Source organism: Bubalus bubalis, chromosome 23 (assembly GCF_019923935.1).
Source record: "Bubalus bubalis isolate 160015118507 breed Murrah chromosome 23, NDDB_SH_1, whole genome shotgun sequence".
Taxonomy (NCBI): domain Eukaryota; kingdom Metazoa; phylum Chordata; class Mammalia; order Artiodactyla; family Bovidae; genus Bubalus; species Bubalus bubalis.
Window position 1 is genome coordinate 31,088,644 of NC_059179.1, and position 21,523 is coordinate 31,110,166.

At 45.7% G+C, this 21,523-nt stretch overlaps 1 protein-coding gene across 1 annotated transcript in view; it reads right to left on the reverse strand.

Moving 5' to 3' along the window:
• Positions 1-971: 971 nt before the first annotated feature.
• LOC102401009 (chondroitin sulfate proteoglycan 5-like) overlaps positions 972-21,523 on the reverse strand; it is a 28,431-nt gene continuing 7,879 nt past the window's right edge. The window contains 2 exon segments of the mRNA XM_044935553.2: positions 972-1,603; positions 1,606-2,151. Coding sequence (XP_044791488.2) covers positions 972-1,603; positions 1,606-2,151 — 1,178 coding nt within the window.

Consider the following 21,523-nt stretch of genomic DNA (forward strand, 5'->3'; position numbering starts at 1 on the left):
ATCCTTGTCCTCCTCTTCTTCCTCCTCTTGTAAAAAAATAGAGATACCCAGATTACAGAAATGTTTCACTCTTAGGACCCGTGGAAACAAGTCCCAGAAGAATCTGAGGTCTACTTGCCACTTCTAGGGCCTGTAAAGGATGGAGAGAAGCAAATCACTCAGCCCTGGACATGTGCTTCATCCAGAATAAGAATCAGCCCATGAGCTCTCCAGCAGGTTAACTACCTTGCCATTAGGGCAGGTATATGGGGTTAATTACTAATGAGGCATGGGCTGGTGGCTGCACACAATATCCTTACTCTGACACTAAACTCTCTGGGTCTTTAAAACATGTCAGACTGAGTATCTCCAGGAAGACAACAACCAAGGTAGAAGGAGCCAAGTCACTATCCAGAACTAAGAAATGCCAAACGTCTGCTGTGTGAAGAAGAACACTCTGCTTGACTTGACCTGTTTGAATGGCTGCTTTCTGGGTCTTTATCCAATGAGAAGGTCCTCATTCATGCCACCTGAAGCTCGTGCCCCCCAGGGTCATGGAGCCCTTCTTCTGCTTTGCACATGGCTCAGAGGGAGCGGTCAGCAGTTCTCTCTTCTCCCAGGGTGTCTATGGACCTTCTCCTTCTGCAAGTTTAGCTAGAACTTGCCAACAAGAACTTGCCCTCAAGCCAGCAAAGGCCTTTTCCAAAATCCTTGGCCAAGTCCTTTCATTTCACCTTTATAGTTTACTGGTTTGGTAAAGGGCACAACACTTAGAGGAAATGCACAATCTTACTTCTGAGGAAACTCTCCTAGTGATAAGCTCACAGGAAGTACATTTAAGCTGTTAGTCTGTAGAATATTTACTGGGACCATCTCTTGACCCATAAACACACAAGCTCTGGGAACCTGTCATATCCCCCTCTCTGCTGAGGCAGCCTCCCATGCCCCCTTCAGGAGTTGACAAACCCCCTGGACATCTGCCTGCCACATCCTTACCTACAGAAGGCCCCAGTGTTCTCCACCAGGTAGCACTGGCCGCCATTGTGACAGTAACTTGGGAAGAGGTCGCACACTGACCGGCAGGAACCGTTATGTCTCACAAAGCCACTGCGGCACACGGTGCCATTCTCGCTCGGGGCTAGGTCCCTGCCTGGCTCTCCTGGGCGGGGCCTGAGGGCGATGCTGCTGCCGGGGACCATCTCCAGAGTATGCTGCAGAGGGACAGCGTGCCACCGACTGGTGGGCTGGCCTGTCCCAGGCCCCAGACCAGGCTTCTCAGTGGGCACTAGAAGGTCATTTTCATCTTCCAGGTCTCCGCCTCCCACTGCATCCTTGTCCTCCTCTTCTTCCTCCTCTTCATCCACATCATCATAGCAGGATGTGGTAGGGTAGAAATCAGACTCCTCAAAGGGAGTTAAGTCATCGTTTAAGTCAAGTAGGCTCCAGGAAGGAGTCTCTCCCTGGGGATCAGGGTGGTGCTCTGAGGTACCTGGCGTCCCAGGGAAGCTCCCCAGGTTGGCGCTATGGCCCTCACCATGCAATCCTTCAAAGTAGTCGATGTCAATTATATCTGACGCTGGGTGGGGCTCCAGTGTGCCCCGAAAGGGATACGTGGGCTCCGGCCGTGAGGGTCAGGTGTGCTGCCTCCCAGATTCAGCCAAACCTCCATGCGGCTGTCCTTGGGGAGTTCGGGGCCTGGGCTCGGCTTGTCGCCAGGGGTGGGGGAGGGTGGTTCACTGGCCTCCGTAGCCTTGAAGGTGGCTGCGGACGTCGAGGACGTCCCGAGGGCCTCTTCGGGAGTCGGGAGCGTGGCTGGAAGGGCCTGGGTGTCGCCGCTGCCCGCCTCTGCGGTCACTCCGCCCAGGCCTGGTCTCTCGGCCTCCAGCCAGGCTGTGCCTGTCACCGCCGCCGATGCATCCAGCGCCTCCTCAGCCCCGACCCCAGGGCCCACCAAGGCCTGCTCACCGCCAGGCGCAATCCGAGAAGTCTCATCTTTCCCAGCTGCTGGTGGGCCGGCCTTCTCCCGCGTGTCCTTAGCACGCGGCCCCCACGCCAGGACGCTCTTCACTGGCGTGTCTGCCTCGACTGCGCTGCCCGCCTCAGCGGTACTAATGGACCTGCCAACACCACCTCTTCTTTCCTGTAGCTTTTTCCCTGCATCGTTTCTCTGGCCTTACATACAAGGCCTTGTGTATTGCTTTCTGTGTGTCTCCTTGAGTCTTGAGTAGGGTTGTCAAGATGGAGGACCTTGGTGGACATGCCCACCTCCTCCTTCCTAAGGCCAGTCTTTGTGGGAAGGAGGCTTCACAGATGGATCCTTTGGTGCCTGCTGCTGCTGCTGCTGCTAGGTCGCGTCAGTCGTCCGACTCTGTGCGACCCTATAGACGGCAGCCCACCAGGCTTCCCCGTCCCTGGGATTCTCCAGGCAAGAACACTGGAGTGGGTTGCCATTGCCTTCTCCAGTGCATGAAAGTGAAAAGTGAAAGTGAAGTTGCGTCGGACTCTCAGCGACCCCATGGACTGCAGCCTACCAGGCTCCTCCGCCCATGGGATTTTCCAGGCAAGAGTACTGGAGTGGGTTGCCATTGCCTTCTCAGCAGTCACTGAATTTTTTAAATTTGCATTTTCACACTTACATGATTTTGAGAATTGTCTCATGTGCTTATTGGCCATTCATATATCTTCTTTGATAAAGTATCTGTTGAAAATTTTCTTCAAATAAGCTGTTTTATTATTTCATTTTAAGAGTATTTTATGTAATTCATTGATCTACATGTCTATCCTTATACCAGTACCACACTATCGTGATTATTGCAGCATTACAGTAAGTTTGAAAATCAGGAAGTCCTTCAACTCTTCATTCTTCTTCGTGTGGCTTGAGGAATCTTAGTTCTCTGACCAGGGATTGAACTTAGGCTCTAGGCAGTGAAAGTGCAGAGGTCTAACCACTGGACTGCCAGGGAATTCCCTATTATTCATTCACAACACTGTTTTGTCTATTTTGGGTTCTTTGAATTTTCACTGGGATTTTAGTATCAGTTTGTCAATTTCTGCCACAGGATCAGCTGAAATTTTGGTAGGACTTTTGTTAGATCTGTAGATTTGTTTGGTAAGTTCCTTAACAATGGTAGGTCTTCTGATCCATGAACATGGATTCATTTCTTTAGGTTTTATTTATTTCAACAATGTTTTGTAGTTTTCAGTGTACAAGTCTTGCACTTCTGTTGTTAAATGTATTCCTAAGACTTTTTCAAACCATTGTAGATCAAGTTGCTTTCTTAATTTCACTACATGGATTAATTTGGGTGTTAATCAAACCTTGCATTCCTGGGATAAGCCTCACTTTATCATGATATATTATCTTTCTTATATATTGCTGGGTTTAATTTCCTAGTATTTTAAGTATTCGTGTTAATGTTTATGGGGGATATTGTCTCTAGTCTCTTCTTCTCATGTATTTGTCTGATTTTGATATCAGAATAATTCTGCCCTCATAAAAAGAATGGGAAAGAGTTTTTTGCTCTTCTAATTTCTGAAAGAGATTATATAGAATTGACATTCCTTAAATGTTTGGTAGAACTTATCAGTGAAGTCACTGGGGCCTGAGGTTTTCTCTCAAGCTTTTCAGCTATAAATTCCATTTCTTTAGTAGACATAAAGCTATTCCATTTATTTGTTTCTTCTTGAATGAATTTTGGTGGTTTGTGTATTTCAAATAATTTATTTTCATCAAAAGTGCTGAACTAGGTAGCATAAATTTGCTAATAATATTTCCTTATTATCACTTTAAGATCTTACAATTTATAATAGTCTTCCCTCCCTCATTCCTGATATTAGTAATTTTTATCTTTTCTTGCTTTTTCCTGATCAGCCTGGTTAGAAATTTACAATTTTATTTATATTTTCAAAGAACTAGGCTTTCAGTTTCATTGATTTTTCTGTACTATTTGTCCATTTTCTACTTCATTGATTTCTACTCTTATCTTTATTTTTCCCTCTTCCTGTTTATTTTGTGTTCAAGTTACTCTTTCTAGTTTTTTAAGGTGAAAATCAATCATTGATTTTATACTTTCTTCTTTTTTTAAAATAAACCTTTAAAGATATGAATTTCCCTCTAAGCATCCCATACATTTTGATATGTTGTGTTTTCATTTTCATTCAGTTCAAAATATGTTTTAATTTATCTTGTAATTTCCACTTTGACCTATTTATTTTCAAAACTTGGGAGATTTTCTAGATATCATGCAGTTATTGATTTCTAGTTTAATTCTCTGGTAGTCAGGAAACATACTTTGTGTGATTTCAATTCCTTAAGTTTATTGACACTTTGATTTTGTGGTCCCCAAATACAGTCTGTCTTGGTGAATGTTTCATGGCACTTGGAAAAACAAATGTGTATTTCTGTGTTTTGGGGTGGAGTGTTATAAACTGTCAAATAGGTCAAGTTGATTGCTAATGTTGTTCTATATCCTTAGTGACTTCCTGTCTACTCTTCTATCAGTTATTTGCCTCTCTCTCCTTGGAGTTCCACCAGTTTCTGCTTCATGTATTCTGAAATTCTGTTCAGTGCAGTAATGTTTAGATCAGTGTATCCTCTTGATTGTGGGCTTACCAGGTGGCGCTAGTGGTAAAGAACCTGCCTGCCAATGCAGGAGACATAAGAGATCCTGGTTCGATCCCTGGCTTGGGAAGATCCCCTGGAGAATGGTATGGCAACTCACTCCAGTATTCTTGCCTGGAGAATCCCGTGGACAGAGGAGCCTGGCAAGCTATGGTTCATAGGGTCGCACAGAGTCAGACACAACTGAAGTGACTTATCGCAGCACAGAACATCCTCTTGATCAATTGACCCCTTTATTGTTATGAAATGTCCCCCTTTGTCTGTTGTTCTGGTCCTTGTTCTGTTGTCTAGATTGCCTCATACTGCTACCCTGTCGTTCAATCACCAAGGTGTGTTCAACTCTTTGTGACCCCATGGACTGCAGCATGCCAGGCCTCCCTGTCCCTCACCATCTCCCAGAGTTTGCCCAAGTTCATGTACATTGCATCTGTGATACCATTCAATTATCTCATCTTCTCTTTTCTCTTCTCCTCCTGCCCTCAATCTCTCCCAGCATCAGAGTCTTGAGTCAGCTCTTTGCGTCAGGTGGCCAGAGTATTGGAGCTTCAGCTTTGGCATTAGTCCTTCCAATGAATATTCAGGGTTGATTTCCTTTAAGATTGACTGGTTTGATCTCCTTGTTACTCTTTCTATCTTTTGATTGTTTGCATGTTATATCTTTTTATTTTACTTTTAATCTATCTGTGTATTTATATTTAGAGCTGTTTTTTTTTATACACAGCATATAGTAGAGTCTTACTTTCCTTATTCAATCTGACCATCCCTGTCTTTTACATTACCTTTAATGTAATTACAAATATGCTGCTGCTGCTAAGTCACGTCAGTTGTGTCCGACTCTGTGCGACCCCATAGATGGCAGCCCACCAGGCTCCCGTCCCTGGGATTCTCCAGGCAAGTATACTGGAGTGGATTGCCATTTGCTTCTCCAGTGCATGAAAGTAAAAAGTGAAAGTGAAATCGCTCAGTCGTGTCTGACTTTTAGCAACCCCATGGACTGTAGCCTACCAGGCTCCTCCGTGCATGGGATTTCCCAGGCAAGAGTACTGGAGTGGGTTGCAATCGTTAATATGATTAAGGTTAAATTCAGTATTTTTCTGTTTGTGTTCTATTTGTCTCCTTTGCTTTTGAATCTTTTTTTCTCTTTTCCTGCCTTTTTTGGACAAATTGAGTATTTTCTATAGTTCCATGTTTTGCCCACTGTTGGCCTATTGGTTATACTTATGTTGTTGTAGTTAACGGTTTAACTGAGGTTTAAAATATCCATCTTTAACTTATCACTACCTTCAAATAGTACTATTACTATTACATGTAACTGGAAGAACTTCTAATTATATATTTACTTGTCCCTCTTTCCAGTCTTTGTGCTACTTTGTGTTGTAGTGAATTTAGTTCTACATTTGTTATAAGCCTCATAATAACTTGCTATTCTTTTAGCTTTAAACAGTTGATTATTTTTTAAATAGATTGAAAAATGCAGAATAAATTTTTTTGGACCCTTGATTTGCCCAGTAATTGACTAGCTCAGGGAGTGTGAAGATGGACTCACAGCTACATCTTGGGGTGATTTCCAATAAGAACACTAGTCAGTCCCTGAGTCCCCAGCTGCCTATAGCTCCACTCCAAGCCACATGCCCTCCTTTGTATAATGGCCTCTCTTAGCTACAGCCCTCACAGTGGGGGACTCACAGAGCTCCAGAGCTGGGCTTCTTTCTAAGTCCTCTGTCCCCACAGATGCCTTCAGCCAAGGATGGGCTGTGATGTGCCCTTAAGCTCTTTTTTAAAGTTTACAAGAACATTGAGCTTCATGCCAGAGCATCAATAATCATGACGGCTTACATTTATTGAGCTCTTTCTATATGTCAAACACTTTGGTCCGCCCCTTGTGTTCATGATCTCTTAATTCTCACTGCAATGTGTTGAATTAGGTCCTGCTACCCTTTTTACAGCTGGAGAAATTGAAGCAAGAAGGTTTAAGTAAATTGCCCAAAGTCATACAACAAGATCAATAAGGGAACCACAGTTTGGTTCTCAGTGGTCTGATATCACAGCCAACCACTCTCAGCTGCTGTGCTCTATGTCTCCCTAGTCACCTGCCTGGGGACACCTGGTGGCCTCTTACACACACACACACACACACACACACATACACACACACACCTCCATTGGTATTATATACCTGGAGAACCACTGAGCCTGGGGCCTCATCTTCTCTGTTCCATTCTGCGTGTCAGTGCCCGTGGTTGGAGAGCATATGTGTGTGGTTTAGTGGCAAGACCACTGGACTGGGAGTCAGGGCACTCCATACTCACTCCAGCTCTGTGGCTCACCAGTCATGTCTCTTTAGACAACTTAGTTCATGTCCCAGGGCTTGGAGTTTCTCAATACCTAAGGGAAGGGGGTTGAATTAGATCAGCTCGAAGGCTCCTTCAAGTATCAACATCCTGTGAGTCTATGACTTTGTGGCCTTGCTGATAGAGAGCTAATAATTACCTAAACTGGCAGGACATCTAAGATTTATTTACTTTAATAATATTTATCAAAACCCAGAGCTTAACCGCTCACTTTACACTCATATATCTTCTGTGGCTTCCTGTTTATCCCAAAGGTTATCTTTTCATACTGCCCTTTGGGCTTATAAAATCTCCTTTGTGTTCACTACATATTATTAAGTGAACAAAAATCAGGTTACACAACTGTATGTATATCATTTACTTTTTAAAGTATGTTCATACTTGTATATATAATATCTATGGTATATAATAAAGTATATAAGTAAATATTATATGTGCTTATATTTATAAGTAACATTTATGTAGTCTGAACAGATGTGCATCAAAACGTTAGAATGACTTTTTCTGGATGGTGAAATAACCAGTGATTTTCATGTTCTTTTTTCTTGATATATTTTTGTCCTTTTTCAATTTTTGTCCAATAGAATTGCTTATATTTTTAATTCTTACTGCTGACAAACACAGTAGTTCACAAACCAATAAGTTATATCTCTTTTGGACTCAGAATCCCTTGCTCCTTTAACTTTGTCTCTGATGTTTTCTCCCAAGTTTGCTATATGTCTTTCTGTTTTAGAAGAAAACAGAGGAGGCGGGTACACGACACACGAGAGCAAGTCATCTAACATCTGGGGAATTAGCCATTTCCAGCCCCAGATTTTGGCTCTCCCCACTCATCCCCAGCACCCAGTCACTCTCTCTTCTTTTGTGTGAGTATGTTGGGGACTGACACGGTCCTCAACAGGTCTTCCATTTTAGTTTCTCCCTCTACAATTGCTCTTGAGCACTTCCAGCACTACTTTTCTCACTCACTCATTCATTCATTCACTCATCATAAATCTGCATGAATCAGAAAAGCCGAATAAGCATGTGGTTTAGAGTTGAGGGCTGGGGTCTGAGTCTGACCCTGCCGGAGGTATACCAGGATCATGTGAAAAGCATTTGGACCACTGTAAAGACTGGACCAGTGGGAACTGTTATCACTCAGGCCCTGTGCTGACCCCCACAGGGGAAATGAAGGGGAGTGTCTGTCCTCAAGGAGCTTAGAGTTGTCTGAGAGAGTTCAGGTGTAAATGCAAAGGGGAGGGAGGGCAAGTAGGGATGCAGAGATCATGTCCATAGACGTGGCAATGAATGACTGGATTCTGCAGAGCAGGAAGAAGCATGAGTCAAGAATCACCATGGGGCTTGGGGATGGTGTGACTGAGAAAATAGTGTGCCATTAACGTATTTATCAATCCATCTACTCATTCATTCCACAAATACACACTGAGCATCTGACAGCAGCCTGGTACTGTCATAGCTGCTGGAAATGAAACAGCAAACAAAACATAACAATCCCCCAACCACCCCATTCTGCTTATATTCCATGAACAGCAGAGAAGGAGGAAGAAAACAAGTACATAAACAAGATCATTTCCAAAGGTGATAAGTGTTATGAAGAAAATAACACTCGGTAGTGTATCAGAGGGCAACCAGGGGAGGTGACATTTTTCTTGTGTGTCATCAGCCGAAATAGAATTTGGGGTCTGGACTGAGGAGGGAGATGGTGAATTTCATGGTGGGGCTGCTGACTCAGAGAAGCCAAGCTTCACCTCCTGGTGAAAATGTTTTACCTCTTATTCAACTTTGCATTGTATTACCCTCTGGCTCAGAAACTCAGTGGGTTCCGACTGTCCTCTGGATAAAATTCTAATTCTTTAGCTTGACATTCAAGGGCCTTCACAGTCTCCCCCAGCCTGCCCGTCTGCCTGCCCACATCCTCTCGTAAACCTTGCATTTGGCCTCGATGGGCTCTTCACTATCTCCACTTAGGCTGGGTCCCTTTGTAGCTCCATACTGGGATCCTGGCAGTCTCCCAAGTTCTCTAGGCCACAACTATCCTCCTCTTCTTGGGGATCTGGGATTTTCTCTGCCATCCTTCTCTCTGAGATTGTTAAATATCTCATAAACGAAGACCCTACTCTCCTGTAAGAATGCAGTCTCCTTAAGAGAGGGGCTGGCCCCTTCATGACCCTCTCTCCATTGGATTTGCTGTGTACATCTGCTCAGAAACACATTAAGCAGCTTTACAGATCAATTATCTTCTTGTATAAAATAAGAAAAGACAGAATGAGAAGAGTCCAGAAAACCAAAGAGTTTCCCACCCAAATTCACAGAGCCAGGAGATGACAGAATCTGGCCATGGTCAAGGGTTCAGAAGCAATCAACAAAGAAGTGATTCAGTTTGCTAGAGGAATCAGAAGTTGGAATTGTGTATATAGGGATGGACCTGCTCGGCGTTGCATGCTCTGAGCCAGAGAGCTCTGGGATTCCTCCTATCCCTTGAGGGGCAGTCCACACAAGGGGCAGAAACTGGACTCAGGTCCAGAGGAATCCATAGCCCCTCTCTCCAAGGAAATCAATCCTGAATAGTCATTGGAAGGACTGATGCTGTAGCTGAAGCTCTAATACTTTGGTCACCTGATGCGAAGAGCCAACTCATTAGAAAAGCCTCTGATGCTGGGAAGGATTGAAGGCAGGAGGACAAGGGAGTGACAGAGGACGAGACAGTTGGATAGCATCAATGGACATGCATTTGAGCAAGTCCCGGGAGATGGTGAAGGACAGGGAAGTTTGGCATGCTTCAGTCCATGGGGTCGCCAAGAGTTAGATACCACTGATCCACTGAACAACAGCAACCAAGGCTTCCTTCCTCGGTTTCCTTGGCTTCATCATAATTTCCTCCTTTTAAGCTGGGAGGGTGGGGAATAGAGCAGTCAGTTTACCCATCTGAAATATAGGATCATGGGGGATGAACTGCCCCTGCCCTTCCTACCTCCCCTTCAGCGTCATTTGATACTGATGCTCAACTTCTCTGCTTTGAGGCTGTGACGTCAGGGCGATGGAAGGTTAGGAGAGAGACACATGATTGTCATGACGGATGTTTGGGATGAAAAGTCAATACCATAAACACAGATTCATCATGACACTCCTTCTGGTGCATCTTTCATATGGGGAATCTCAAAGCCCTGAATAAATGATAATTAATAGTCACAGCAGCTTCCAGGGGAGGATGTGGTCTGTCTGCTAAACGCCAGAGGGCCATTATTTTCGTACCCCTCCCCAACCCTCCCAGCTTGCTCCCAGCTGCTGTCTGCCCCAAGGTGACAGTGCCAGGTGGATAGGATGCCCAGGTCTTAGACCCCTACGGGGCATTTCTCTGCCTAGAAGGCTCCAGGGGCAAAAGGAGACTCCCAACTCACCTCCTGCCCCCACCCCTAGCCTGCTTTCCCAGAGGATGACTAAGCGTAAACCAGGGCAGGAGTGGGAGCATTTCCTGCCTCCACTGGCAGGCTGGGGCCAAACAACTAGTTAGTTGACTCAGCAGGAACCACATGGCTCCAAAAATACAACCACCTCTGCCCAGATACGCCTCATGCTCCCTTGGCCCTTTGGACACCATCACCTGCTCATCCTTCCTGCTCCCCCTACCCCAGGGGAGCTACTCCAAGTGGTGTTTGCCTTCCCTCTGATTCTAGAGGAACCATATGCTCATCACAGAACACCTGGAAAACATAGAAAAATATAACAGGGAGAATTATTTTAGTCATCCCATAATTCCACAGCTCCCCAAATAACCGCAGTTGAAATCATATGTTTCCTTTCTGTTTTTTCTACATTTGGCGGGGGTGGGTATTTAAAAATTAATACATGATCATGGCAAATATGTATCTAATGTTATATGCTGCATGTATATTACTTTATACATATAAAATAGGACAGAATGTTACAAAGTGAAAAGTCCTCTCCAACTTTCTCTTCCTACCCAAGGGGAAAACACTGTTAAGAGTTTCTTGTGTATCATTCCAGAAATTGCTATTGCACGTCCCGGCATGCATCTGGACACTCATTTTACATGGCTGAGGTCATACAGTATGAATAATTTAGCCTTATCTGCACTTCACATGAACATATGAGCATTTTCTATTCTGTTAAAAATTATTTGTTAAACGACTTTTTTATTGATTGCCTGACATTTTATCTCTCTGGTGTTCCATAGTTTATTTAATCTTTTCCCTATCATTGGGCATGTACTCAGGTGAGGGACAGCAGGAGAAGGAAATGAGCCAGAATGAAATATTGGGAGAAGGAAGCAAATCTGGAGAGTCTGAGGGCCTACTGTGTGTCACCCACTTTTCCTATCTGCCCAGTCACTCAGTGTGAGAGTTTAAGCACTGTTCCCATCCTGCAGATGAGGGGCTTCCCTGATAGCTCAGTTGGTAAAGAATTCGCCTGCAGTGCAGGAGACTTCGGTTCGATTCCTGGGTTGAGAAGATCCCTGGAGGAGAGCATGGCAACCCACTCCAGTATTCCTGCCTGGAGAATCCTCATGGACAGAGGAGCCTGGTGGGCCCCAGTCCATGGGGTCCCAAAGAGTTGAACATGACTGAGCGACAAAGGACACCACACATCCTGCAGATGAGGAAGCTGAGGTTCAGAGAAGTTAAAAAAGAATCTTTTTATAGGTAGGAGAACCAGGTTTTGATGTTTTGTTTTTTTGGCCACACTGAATGGCATGTAGGATCCTAGTTCCCCAACCAGGGATTGAACCTGTATCCTCTGCATTCGAAGGACAGAGTCTTAACTACTGGCTTGCCAGGGAAATCCCAAGAGTCGCGTTTTGAAACAAAATTTGTCAGGTCCAAAGTCCATGGCTGTTCTATCTCACCAAGATGCCTTGGAAAAGTCCAGGGTTTAAGATTTCCCACCGCTTAGCACGGGGATGGGGAAAGCTGTTCATGCACTTATTCTCTAATTCACTCCAACAACAATGATGCACCGGGCGAGAGGAATTCAGGGTGGGAAAGACTGTCCCTGCCCTCTAGAAGTCCACACTTGCGTGGGGGTGGACGTGTAAACAAGTTATCAACCTGGCGTGGGAGAGGAGGATATAAGGTGCCATGAGAGTCAAACTCCTCTCCCAGCCTCCACAGGTCAAAGGAGGCCTCCAGGCTGAGGACACTGGGTGCTGAGTCAGTCCTCCGGCACTGGCCAGGAAGTGCCAGTGAGGCCTGAGACGCCTCTGCTTCCTCTCCTCCCCAGGCCTACGGGCCCTAGTCACTGGAAGCTGGAGTTGGCTCCACCCCGACCTGGCTTTTGTGTCAGGCTTCCTGCCCTTTAGTTGATCAGCTTGCCAGGCTCCCACGGCAATAGAGTGGGCGGGGGGCTGCCAATTTCTGAGAAAAACTTCAAGCTGGTGTTTCCGGTTTGTTTTCTAGGAGTTCAGGAAATGTTTATCATACTCTAGGGAAGCTCGGATTATTAGTGACAAAAGGTTTGGTTAAGGGCTTGAGCTCTGGGTGGAGAGGTCAGGATTGGGGTCCTGCTTCCATCATTTGCTCTGAGACTGCAGGAAAATCACCAACACCAGTCAGAACTCTTAGTAACAAGCCACAGTCTTTTGGACTCTGTGGGAGAGGGAGAGGGTGGGATGATTTGGGAGAATGGCATTGAAACATGTATAATATCATATATGAAATGAGTCACCAGTCCAGGTTCGATGCACGATACTGGATGCTTGGGGCTGGTGCACTGGGACGACCCAGAGGGATGGTACGGGGAGGGAGGAGGGAGGAGGGATGGGGAACACATGTATACCTGTGGCGGATTCATGCTGATATATGGCAAAACCAATACAATATTGTAAAGTTTAAAAATAAAATAAAATACAAAAAAAAATAAATAAAGTTCCCAAACTCCCATTTGAAGAAGCAAGGCAGCCTACAGAGAAATCTTTGTATAAAATTGATGGATACTCACTAGACAGATTTAACCATCAAAACACCTGAAAACTGGCCTTTGATGAATCAGGACATGAGAATATGCTATTTTCCCTCCAGCTAAGGCTGGAGGTCTGGAGGGGTGGATTCACACTTAAATTTCACTGCACCATATATTTAAACTATAGTACATTTTCAAACTTAAGTATGAAGTGCTGGGAATTTTGAATTTATAATCTGAACTGGTTTACCATAATTAAGAGCTCAGAAATAATGGAGTTTATTTTTTCATTCATTCTTTCAGGATGTGAATTACTACATTTAAGTTTCCGAGTGAAGTTGTTATTCATTAAATTTCTTCAAGTTTAAAAAAAAAAAAAAGCCACAGAGATGGACCCAATGATCTTACAAAATAAAAGAAAAAAGGAATCCAATGCAATAGAATGGGCAGGGATTCAAAAGGGGCAGACTTGGGAAAGGAGCAGAAATTAAGGTCACATTCAAGGCCCGGAGCAGCAGAAGGTACAAAATCACCCCTTGGCCAGGAAGTACTTAGTCAGGACACTGATGCCATTGCAGCCAGCTGTCACGGCAGAGTTCTAACTCTCTAGCGCTCCAGGTCCAGGGCCCAAGCCTCTGGTCACGTGCCCACACCCGTTACCAGAAAACTGGAAGCAGGAGGATTTGCCCTTGGACCTCAGTGATAGGAGGTTCCTTCCTCCAAGTTAACATATAAAGGCAAGTCCTGCACACAGGCCAGGGGGCCTTTGGATACTGGACTGCCCAAAACTCAACATTGTGGACATGCCCTAACATCTCAGAGCTTTTGTAAAATAGACACATTAATAATGTCCACCTCACAGGATTGTTATGAGGACTTAAAAAAAACAGGTGAAGTGCTTGCTTAATACAGATACCCAATAAATGCTCAGCAGATGTTAGTTTCCTATTATTGTTGTTGCTATTGCTTATTATTATTACTATTATAATCCACTTTCTCTCTTTTAAAGTAAAACATGGATAGTTTTCACTATAAAGTAATATATGCCATAGATAGAAAGATTAAAAAATACTGAAAAGTTGAAAGAAGAAAATGAAATTACCTACCACCCACAGAAAACCACTGTCAACAATTTGGTGTTTCCTGCCACCCTGTTTTCTGTGTATTGGTTTGGGTTCTTTCTTCCCTTTTTGCCTTTCGAACAGCTGTGATCACCCTGTGGGTATAGTTGTGTATCCTACTTTATAGCCTCTGCATTTCCTTATGTTATTAAAGACTCTTTGCAATCATCATTCTTAGGAGCTGTGAAATATCCTGTGGAGTGGATAGGCTCATTCCCCAAGTATTGTTTCCAGTTTTTAGAGGGGTCGGGGGGACATGCATTTACAAATAATGAGTATTTTTTTCAGAAACTGTTTCTGATTCTGGAATGCTTCTTTGGAGTATCAACTGATACTTAATTGACATCAATTAAGCAATTTGTCCCAAGAAATTTTCAAGAGATCATTTCCTAAAATTCCCACAAATCTGATGCAGGTCAGGGGACAAGATCCTACAGGACCTGTACCCACCTCACTGAATTTTGACAGAGCATTTTCACTGCCACCAAGAGTATGAGCGCCACAGCCCCACAGTCACCTGGAAAGGGGTTGGCCTGCCCACTGCTTTCTCACGTTCCCAATATGCTCAACCACTGATTAGACTGGGGTGGTTCATCCTGCCTGTGAAATTACCTGCCATTAGTGCAGTGGGAAGTGCCTCCACTCTGCCTTTTGGCAGCTTGGGACTCAGGGCGATTTTCTTACATCTTCTGGAAAAATAGAGAATCCTAGATAAGTTCACTTAGACCGTGTTTATTCTCTTTTCCTGGAGACTTTCCTATTCTTCTCGTCTTCACCTTACATTCCCCACCTACACACACACCCCAACTCTGCCCAGCCCCAACCAGCCTCCAGGCACCTGTGGGTCCCAGGCTGGGTTCCAGGAAGTGGCTCTCATCTAAGGAGAGGACGGGGATCACACGACCGACCCGGCTCTCCAACGGCTGGGGGGTGGGGGGGGGGGGGGGACTAAAATGCCAGAGACGCTGATTGTTTGAACTTCCTGGGCAGGGCCTGGCATCTGCCGGTAGTGGGGCTTTGGAAGCAACAATAATTAATATTTTGCCGAGTGTGATTCTGATTGTCCGGCCGAGGAGAGGGTCCCACCCAGAGCTGAGAGCCCCGTGGGAACTGCCCGAGCTGCATTCCTGGGCAGTGATTGCACAAATGGGCACCCTCGCCCCACCTGGGAGGGCTCCGAGGGTGCGGTGGCGGGCAGAGGATGTGCCCCAACCTACCCTGGCTCTGCCCTGGCCACCGGTGTGGGAGTGAAGTGACCAGAAAGGGTGACTGAGGAGGGCAAAGGGAAATGAAATCGTCGTTTCCCCTCCCAGCTACACCTCCTGCCCTTCTGAATACCATTAGAACCTAGAAGTAACAGGGGGCTCAGAGGTCTCCTTTCCCAACTTCCTCCTGCCCCGTGGCTGGGAGCTGAGGTCCAAGCAGAAGTGAAGTGCTTGCTCTACTTGAATTTTCTATGAGAAATGGCTGAATGAGAGTGGCGGGAGATTTCAGAAGCACTATCCGTGACATTGTTTATTGCATGCTATTTCAGTGACTCAGAAAGGCTCTCAGGCCCCCCAAACTCTCCTCCTACTCCCTCCCCAGCACCTGAAATGCCACACCACTTCTATTTTCAGACTTTGATGCCAATTAAAAGCTAAGCTTCCCCTAGCAGGGATCACTTCCCATGTCAGTAAGTGGTACTTTCTATTCCCTTTCTGAGAGCAGATGATGGAGGGAGGGTAGGAGGGCATAAAATCTCACCGTGGCAGAAGTCCTCAGATCACTTGCCAAATGTGGTATGTTTTCAGTTTTTAATTCACTCGAGATGGGGTAATTTCTGGTCACCTTCGCAACCATGCTGTGAGATGGGAGAACATTTAACAGTCACTTCCATTCATCAGATGAGGAAATGGAGGTTCTAAGAGGTTCAGTAACTTGCCCAAGGACATGCAGTTAGTAAGTACCCAGGCAGGGTTGAAATCTTGACATTCAGGTGCTTCCCAAAGCCAGGATAAGGGTGTGATGTTAGTGTTTTTGTTGACTGGTTTATAGAAAAGTGTGAAACAAGTCATAGGGCTCAAGATTTGAGAGGGCTTGGAGTAATACAATGCAGAATGCCTGCCTTCTCTCATTTGAGCCTCATGACAGCCCCAGGCAAGCATCATCCCATTTCCAGAGGAAAAACCTGAGGCTCAGAGATTTAATATTAATAAATTAATTCAGCTGTAAGTAATTCCAGGGAAATGAACTGCGTCACATCCCACTTTTTAGGTCTGAGCTTTATCAATGAATGTTTGTTGAGCGTTTGCAGAAGGAATCCTAACACAGCCTATACATTTTACAGATGAGAAAACAGGTCTGCAGCATAAAGGAATATGCTTGGGTCACATAGTGAGTGGCAGAGCCTGGACCTCAGAGCTTTCGATCCCTGCTCCAGTGTCCTTTCTACTTCGTTCATCCATTCATCCATTCATTCATCCAACTGTGAGAACCGAGCCGATGCACCTCCAGGTACTGTGCTGGGCTCTGAGGATGCAAACAAACAGGACAGGGAACAGTGCGAGGAGAGTTGTGTACTAGCTTTGAGTCCTAAAACCTAAGGGAAGGGTGGAGTGCCAAAAAGATAATATTTTAATGCAGTGTTTTTAAAAAATCACATGCTAAACTATGGCCCATAGGCCTGCAGTCTATTTTTGTGAATCAAGTTTTGTTAAGATTAAATCTCAGCCTCTGTTTTGAGGAGCCCACAGTTTGATCAGAGGAGAGAAGCCCACATGTATTTATTTAATTCTCTGTGAGTGTCCTCAGGAAGCCAGCCAGGGGGTGCGGCAGAGAGTCGGGCAGGGAAGGAAATGTGCAGAGGTGCAGCTGTATGAGCTGGGGTTATGGAGGGAAATAACAGCAGGGTTCTCCGGTGCAGGAGAGACAGGGTGAGGAGGCAGGGAAGGAGTGGTGGGTGAGCAGGTCTCAGAGATTAGGGAGAGGAGAGGGCAATGCAGGGTGCACTGGGCTGCGGAGGGTCCTCAAAAGATCCGAGGCTGGCAAACTACCCTCAGGCTGACACAAGAATGGGAGAATAAGACCCAAACCAGAGCAGGCAGCATGCCTGGGTGCTAAGTCGCTTCAGTGGTGTCTGACTCTGTTGCAACCCCATGGACTGCAGCCTGCCAGGCTCCTCTGTCCATGGGATTCTCCAGGCAAGAATACTGGAGTGGGTTGCCATGCCCTGTACCAGAGGACCTTCCCAACCCAGGGATCAAACCCATATCTCTCATGTCTAACCTGCATTGGCAGGCAGGTTCTTTACTACTAGCACCTCCTGGGAAACCCAGAGGGGTCAGATCTTCCCTCAGAAATACATTCACAACATAATGAATGTGTTTGGCCAGTTGTCCCTGGATGTGCCTAGGATATCTGCCCTCCTCTATTCTGTGTCCCCCACCCTGGGACTCTCCCACGGGCGGAAGATGCCCACAAGTTGCTGCTGCCTCAGGAGAGCTGCTCAGAGCCAAGGAACACCTTGGAAAAAAGGGAACTTCTGAGGAATTCTTCTCGTTTGCTGAGAATATTATAAATGCACACCTAAAGATATTCCATGTGGGAACCTCCCTGGGGGTCCACTGGTTAAGACTTCATCTTCCAATGCAGAGGGTGTGGGTTCCATCCTTGGTCTGAGAGCTGAGATCCCACATGCTTTGCAGCCAAAAAACCAAAACAGAAAACAATATTGTAACAAATTCAATAAAGACTTTTTAAATGGTCCACATCATAAAAACCAAAATCGTAAAAGATATTCCATGTGAATCACTCAGAAGAGAGTCTGGCATAAAATAAATACTCAAAAAAGTGATGGCTATTACTTTATGTTTATGATAAGAGTATTTAAAATAGTTTTTTAAAGTTATAATTTGTAAGACCCATGTTTGAAGGACATTGTCCTTCATATGCTTGTCCTTTTGTATATGTTTACATTGGTTGTTGATGATTGCAAGATGTATCTGCTAAATCAGACTGTCAGCTAATAGTTGAGAGGGCAGGGTTGTTTGGGAGGGAGTAGAATCCTGGGGAAGATTTAATCAAAGATGACTTCCTGGAGGAGGTGCTGGGCAAAGAGTTTTAAAGGAATTGATGAGCAGATGGATGGAAGCATGCTAAATGACATGGCATCTGAAAGATGGAAACATTTTGCCTACCTTCTCTGAGACTTAATTGATATCATATACATTAAATGAATGCCATGTAACAGGAACCCAGTTAGTGGTAGATGATGAAGAAGGAGGGATGCAGGGGGCAGGGGGCAAGAGAGAAAGAGGGAAGGGGGCCAAGAAGCAGGAGACCTCGGTTCCAGACATAGGTGTGCCTCTGGTTAGCAGTGTGAGACTTTGGAAACATCACTACCTTCTTAACACTTCAGATTTCTTTTCTTCAAAATGGATTATTCAGGTTAAGATGTCGCCTCTGGCAGTCCCTGATTATAATAAACACAAAATTATAACAGCTATTGTTTATTACTGCCTACCATATACCAGTCACTTTTTTAAATGATCAACATAACATCTTATTTGATTTTCACAACAAAGCTGTTCAGTTCAGTTCAGTCGCTCGGTCGTGTCCAACTCTTTGTGACCCCACGGACTGCAGCACGCCAGGCCTCCCTGTCCATCACCAACTCCCGGAGTTTACTCAAACTCATGTCTATTGAGTTGGTGATGCCAGCCAACCATCTCATCCTCAGTCGTCCCCTTCTCCTCCCGCCTTCAATCTTTCCCAGCATCAGGGTCTTTTCAAATGAGTCAGTTCTGTGCATCAGGTGGCCAAATTATTGGAGTTTCAGCTTCAGCATCAGTCCTTCCAATGAATATTCAGGACTGATCTCCTTTAGAATGGACTGGTTGGATCTCCTTGCAGTCCAAGGACAAAGCTGTTAGTGGTAACAAGTAACAAAGCTTTATTATAACTCCATTATTATTTCCATTATTTTATTAAGGAAATGGAGGCTCAGAGAAGTCAAGTAACCTGTACCAATGGTAGCTTTAGTAAATAGGGTCTCTGACTCCAGGAAGGCAGAGAGATGCTGCCTCCTGGGAGCCATCCCATCTACAGAGAAACTTTTCCCCACATGGCTGAGATCGGTGTTGGCTGGCTCACTGGAGACAACAATGCTACAGGAAGGCGTCTGCTGTCCTACCGGGTTTCACCGCCCAGTTTCTGTGGCAGCCCCGGCCCATACCTTGAACATCCCCCTACCCATCCACACCCCCACCTCAGCACAGTGACTTTCCCCCAAAGCTGTGTCACTCCCAACAGATGACACTCAGGAAAAAGCTCCGTGGCTGAATCACAGTGACCACTTCCTGTTTCATTCAGGGTCCCCTGTGCTCCAGAGCCCTCACTCTGCCATGCCCTGTTTAGTAATAAGAGCCGTGGTATGTATGACGGCCCCCCCCACCCCGCTACTAGGGAGACTTAGTCACCCTTCCTATGCCCTTAGCCTACCAGGCTGAGGGGTGCAAGATCTCAGCTTCAGCCCTTTTCCACACCCCGCTACAGAGCACCCAGTGGGACCCTGGTTGTCCTGGGGCTGGGTAAGGAGGCAAACCAGGACCCCATCCCTCCAGACGGGTGATGTAAGACTGACGGGGACAGGTGGGTGGATGTTCAAGCCTCAGCCATGAAGTAAGGAGTAGTCACTGATCCCGTGGGCACCTCGTGGGCACCCACTCAAGGCATACTGCTGTCTCTAAGCACAGGGTTCAGGACTCTGTGTGGAAAGACAAACACAGATGGGGTTGTGTGTCTTGGGGGAAACCCCAGTCCTCTCCCAGTTGCTCAGAACAGGCTTCCTGGAGGTTAACAAACTGCAAGGAAGGCTGAGTGTGAGAGCGGAAGAAGTCATCAGATATTTGAGAGGCTGTCTGGTGGGGGACACTTCCTCTGGGTAAAGGAATCCAGGAACATTGTTTAAGATCTTTTGAAGTCTTAAGCCCCTAAAGGTATTTCTTGCCCACCCTCCCCCCAAAGGTAATACAAAATTAAGCATCTAATTCCTAAAAACAAGTATAAAGAAGTCCAATAAAGTTCTGAGTTTTCTCATGAACCACTTTAGTGCTTTTTTTCCCTTCTCTTTTTAAAAATAGTTATCACATATCAGTGTCCCTTGAAATTGTTTTTATGCTTTCAGATGCCTCCACTTTGCTGTTGCAACAGCCCTGATGGTCTGCCTGTTGGATCATCCTGCCCTGGGAACGGTGGATGGGTGTCATTGGGCCGCGTGTGCTGTCAAGTAGAGGGAAGAGCTTTCTCACCATGTGTGTTGTGTGACCACTGAGTTGGCTGCCCAGGAAAGGACTGCCTGGTCCTTGGTGTGTTCCCACCCACACGAGGTCAGAAGTCCCCATGACGAGGATGGGTTGTGTGGGAGAGGGAGTCTGGAAAGGGTACTCTAAGGTCCCTCCCAGTCCAGTGATGCTAGGGTGGGAATTCCAAGCACCTTGGAAAGAAAGCATTCATGAGGCTTGCTCCAGGCTAGTGGTCAACCCAGCTGTGGGTTGGCCTCTGGGGTCCTATTGGGGACTTTGAGGAGAAGAATTTCTCTTCCCACAAGGAAGGCAAACTTAGACTTGCCTTGGAAGCTTTGGGACCAACCCTGCAGGAGCGTCTGGAAAACCAACCCCTGCCACAAATGGCGCTAGTGGCAGGTGTGCCAGGACCAAATGGGCGGGACTGTGGGGCATCTGGGCCACCAATCCAAGCTCTCCGTGTTTAGTGCTTTTTAGGCAAATGCTGCCCCGAGTCCTTCTGATTCATAAGAGCTCCTTGAAAGTCACAGCTGCTTTATTGGGTCCTTGTATGCCTGGCACCAAGGCTTCACTGGTGGCTCAGATGGTAAAGAATCTGCCTGCAATGGGGGAGACCCAGCTTCGAGCTCTTGGTCAGGAAAGTCCCCTGGAGAAGGGCAACCCACTCCAGTATTCTTGCCTGGAGAATCCCATGGACAGAGGAGTCTGGCAGGCTGCAGTCCATAGGGTGGCAAAGAGTTGGACACAACTGAACAACTTTCACTTTCACCACATGCCTGGTACCAGCTTCCAGTTAAATTAATTGAATGACTAGAGTCAGCAGAAATGGGATGGCATATTTCTTTTAGGCTGTACATAAATGCACATTCTACAGACAATAAATAAAATGCCTTCTGGTTGTTTAGTGACTTTGCAAAGGATACACAGAAAACGTGTCATGGCATTTGCCCCTGTAAGGGGAGTCCAAGGGATGAGGTCTGGGGGCAGGAGGGAGACTCTTGGTCACTTAATATTATTTATATCATGTGCAATTATTAGTAACTTAAACTAACAAAAAACCCTGGCTTAAAAATTTTCCAAAGTGCTTTCAGCAACCACAGCAGGTGGTTTAAGAGGTGGAAAGACGTACTAAATGTTGTAGGTGTGCGACCCTCCCTGGAAGGGGCTCTTGACCTTTTACTCATCTTTATTGACTTTCAATTTATAATTTTCACAACACTGAAATGTTTCTTGTCCAGGATAGAGCTC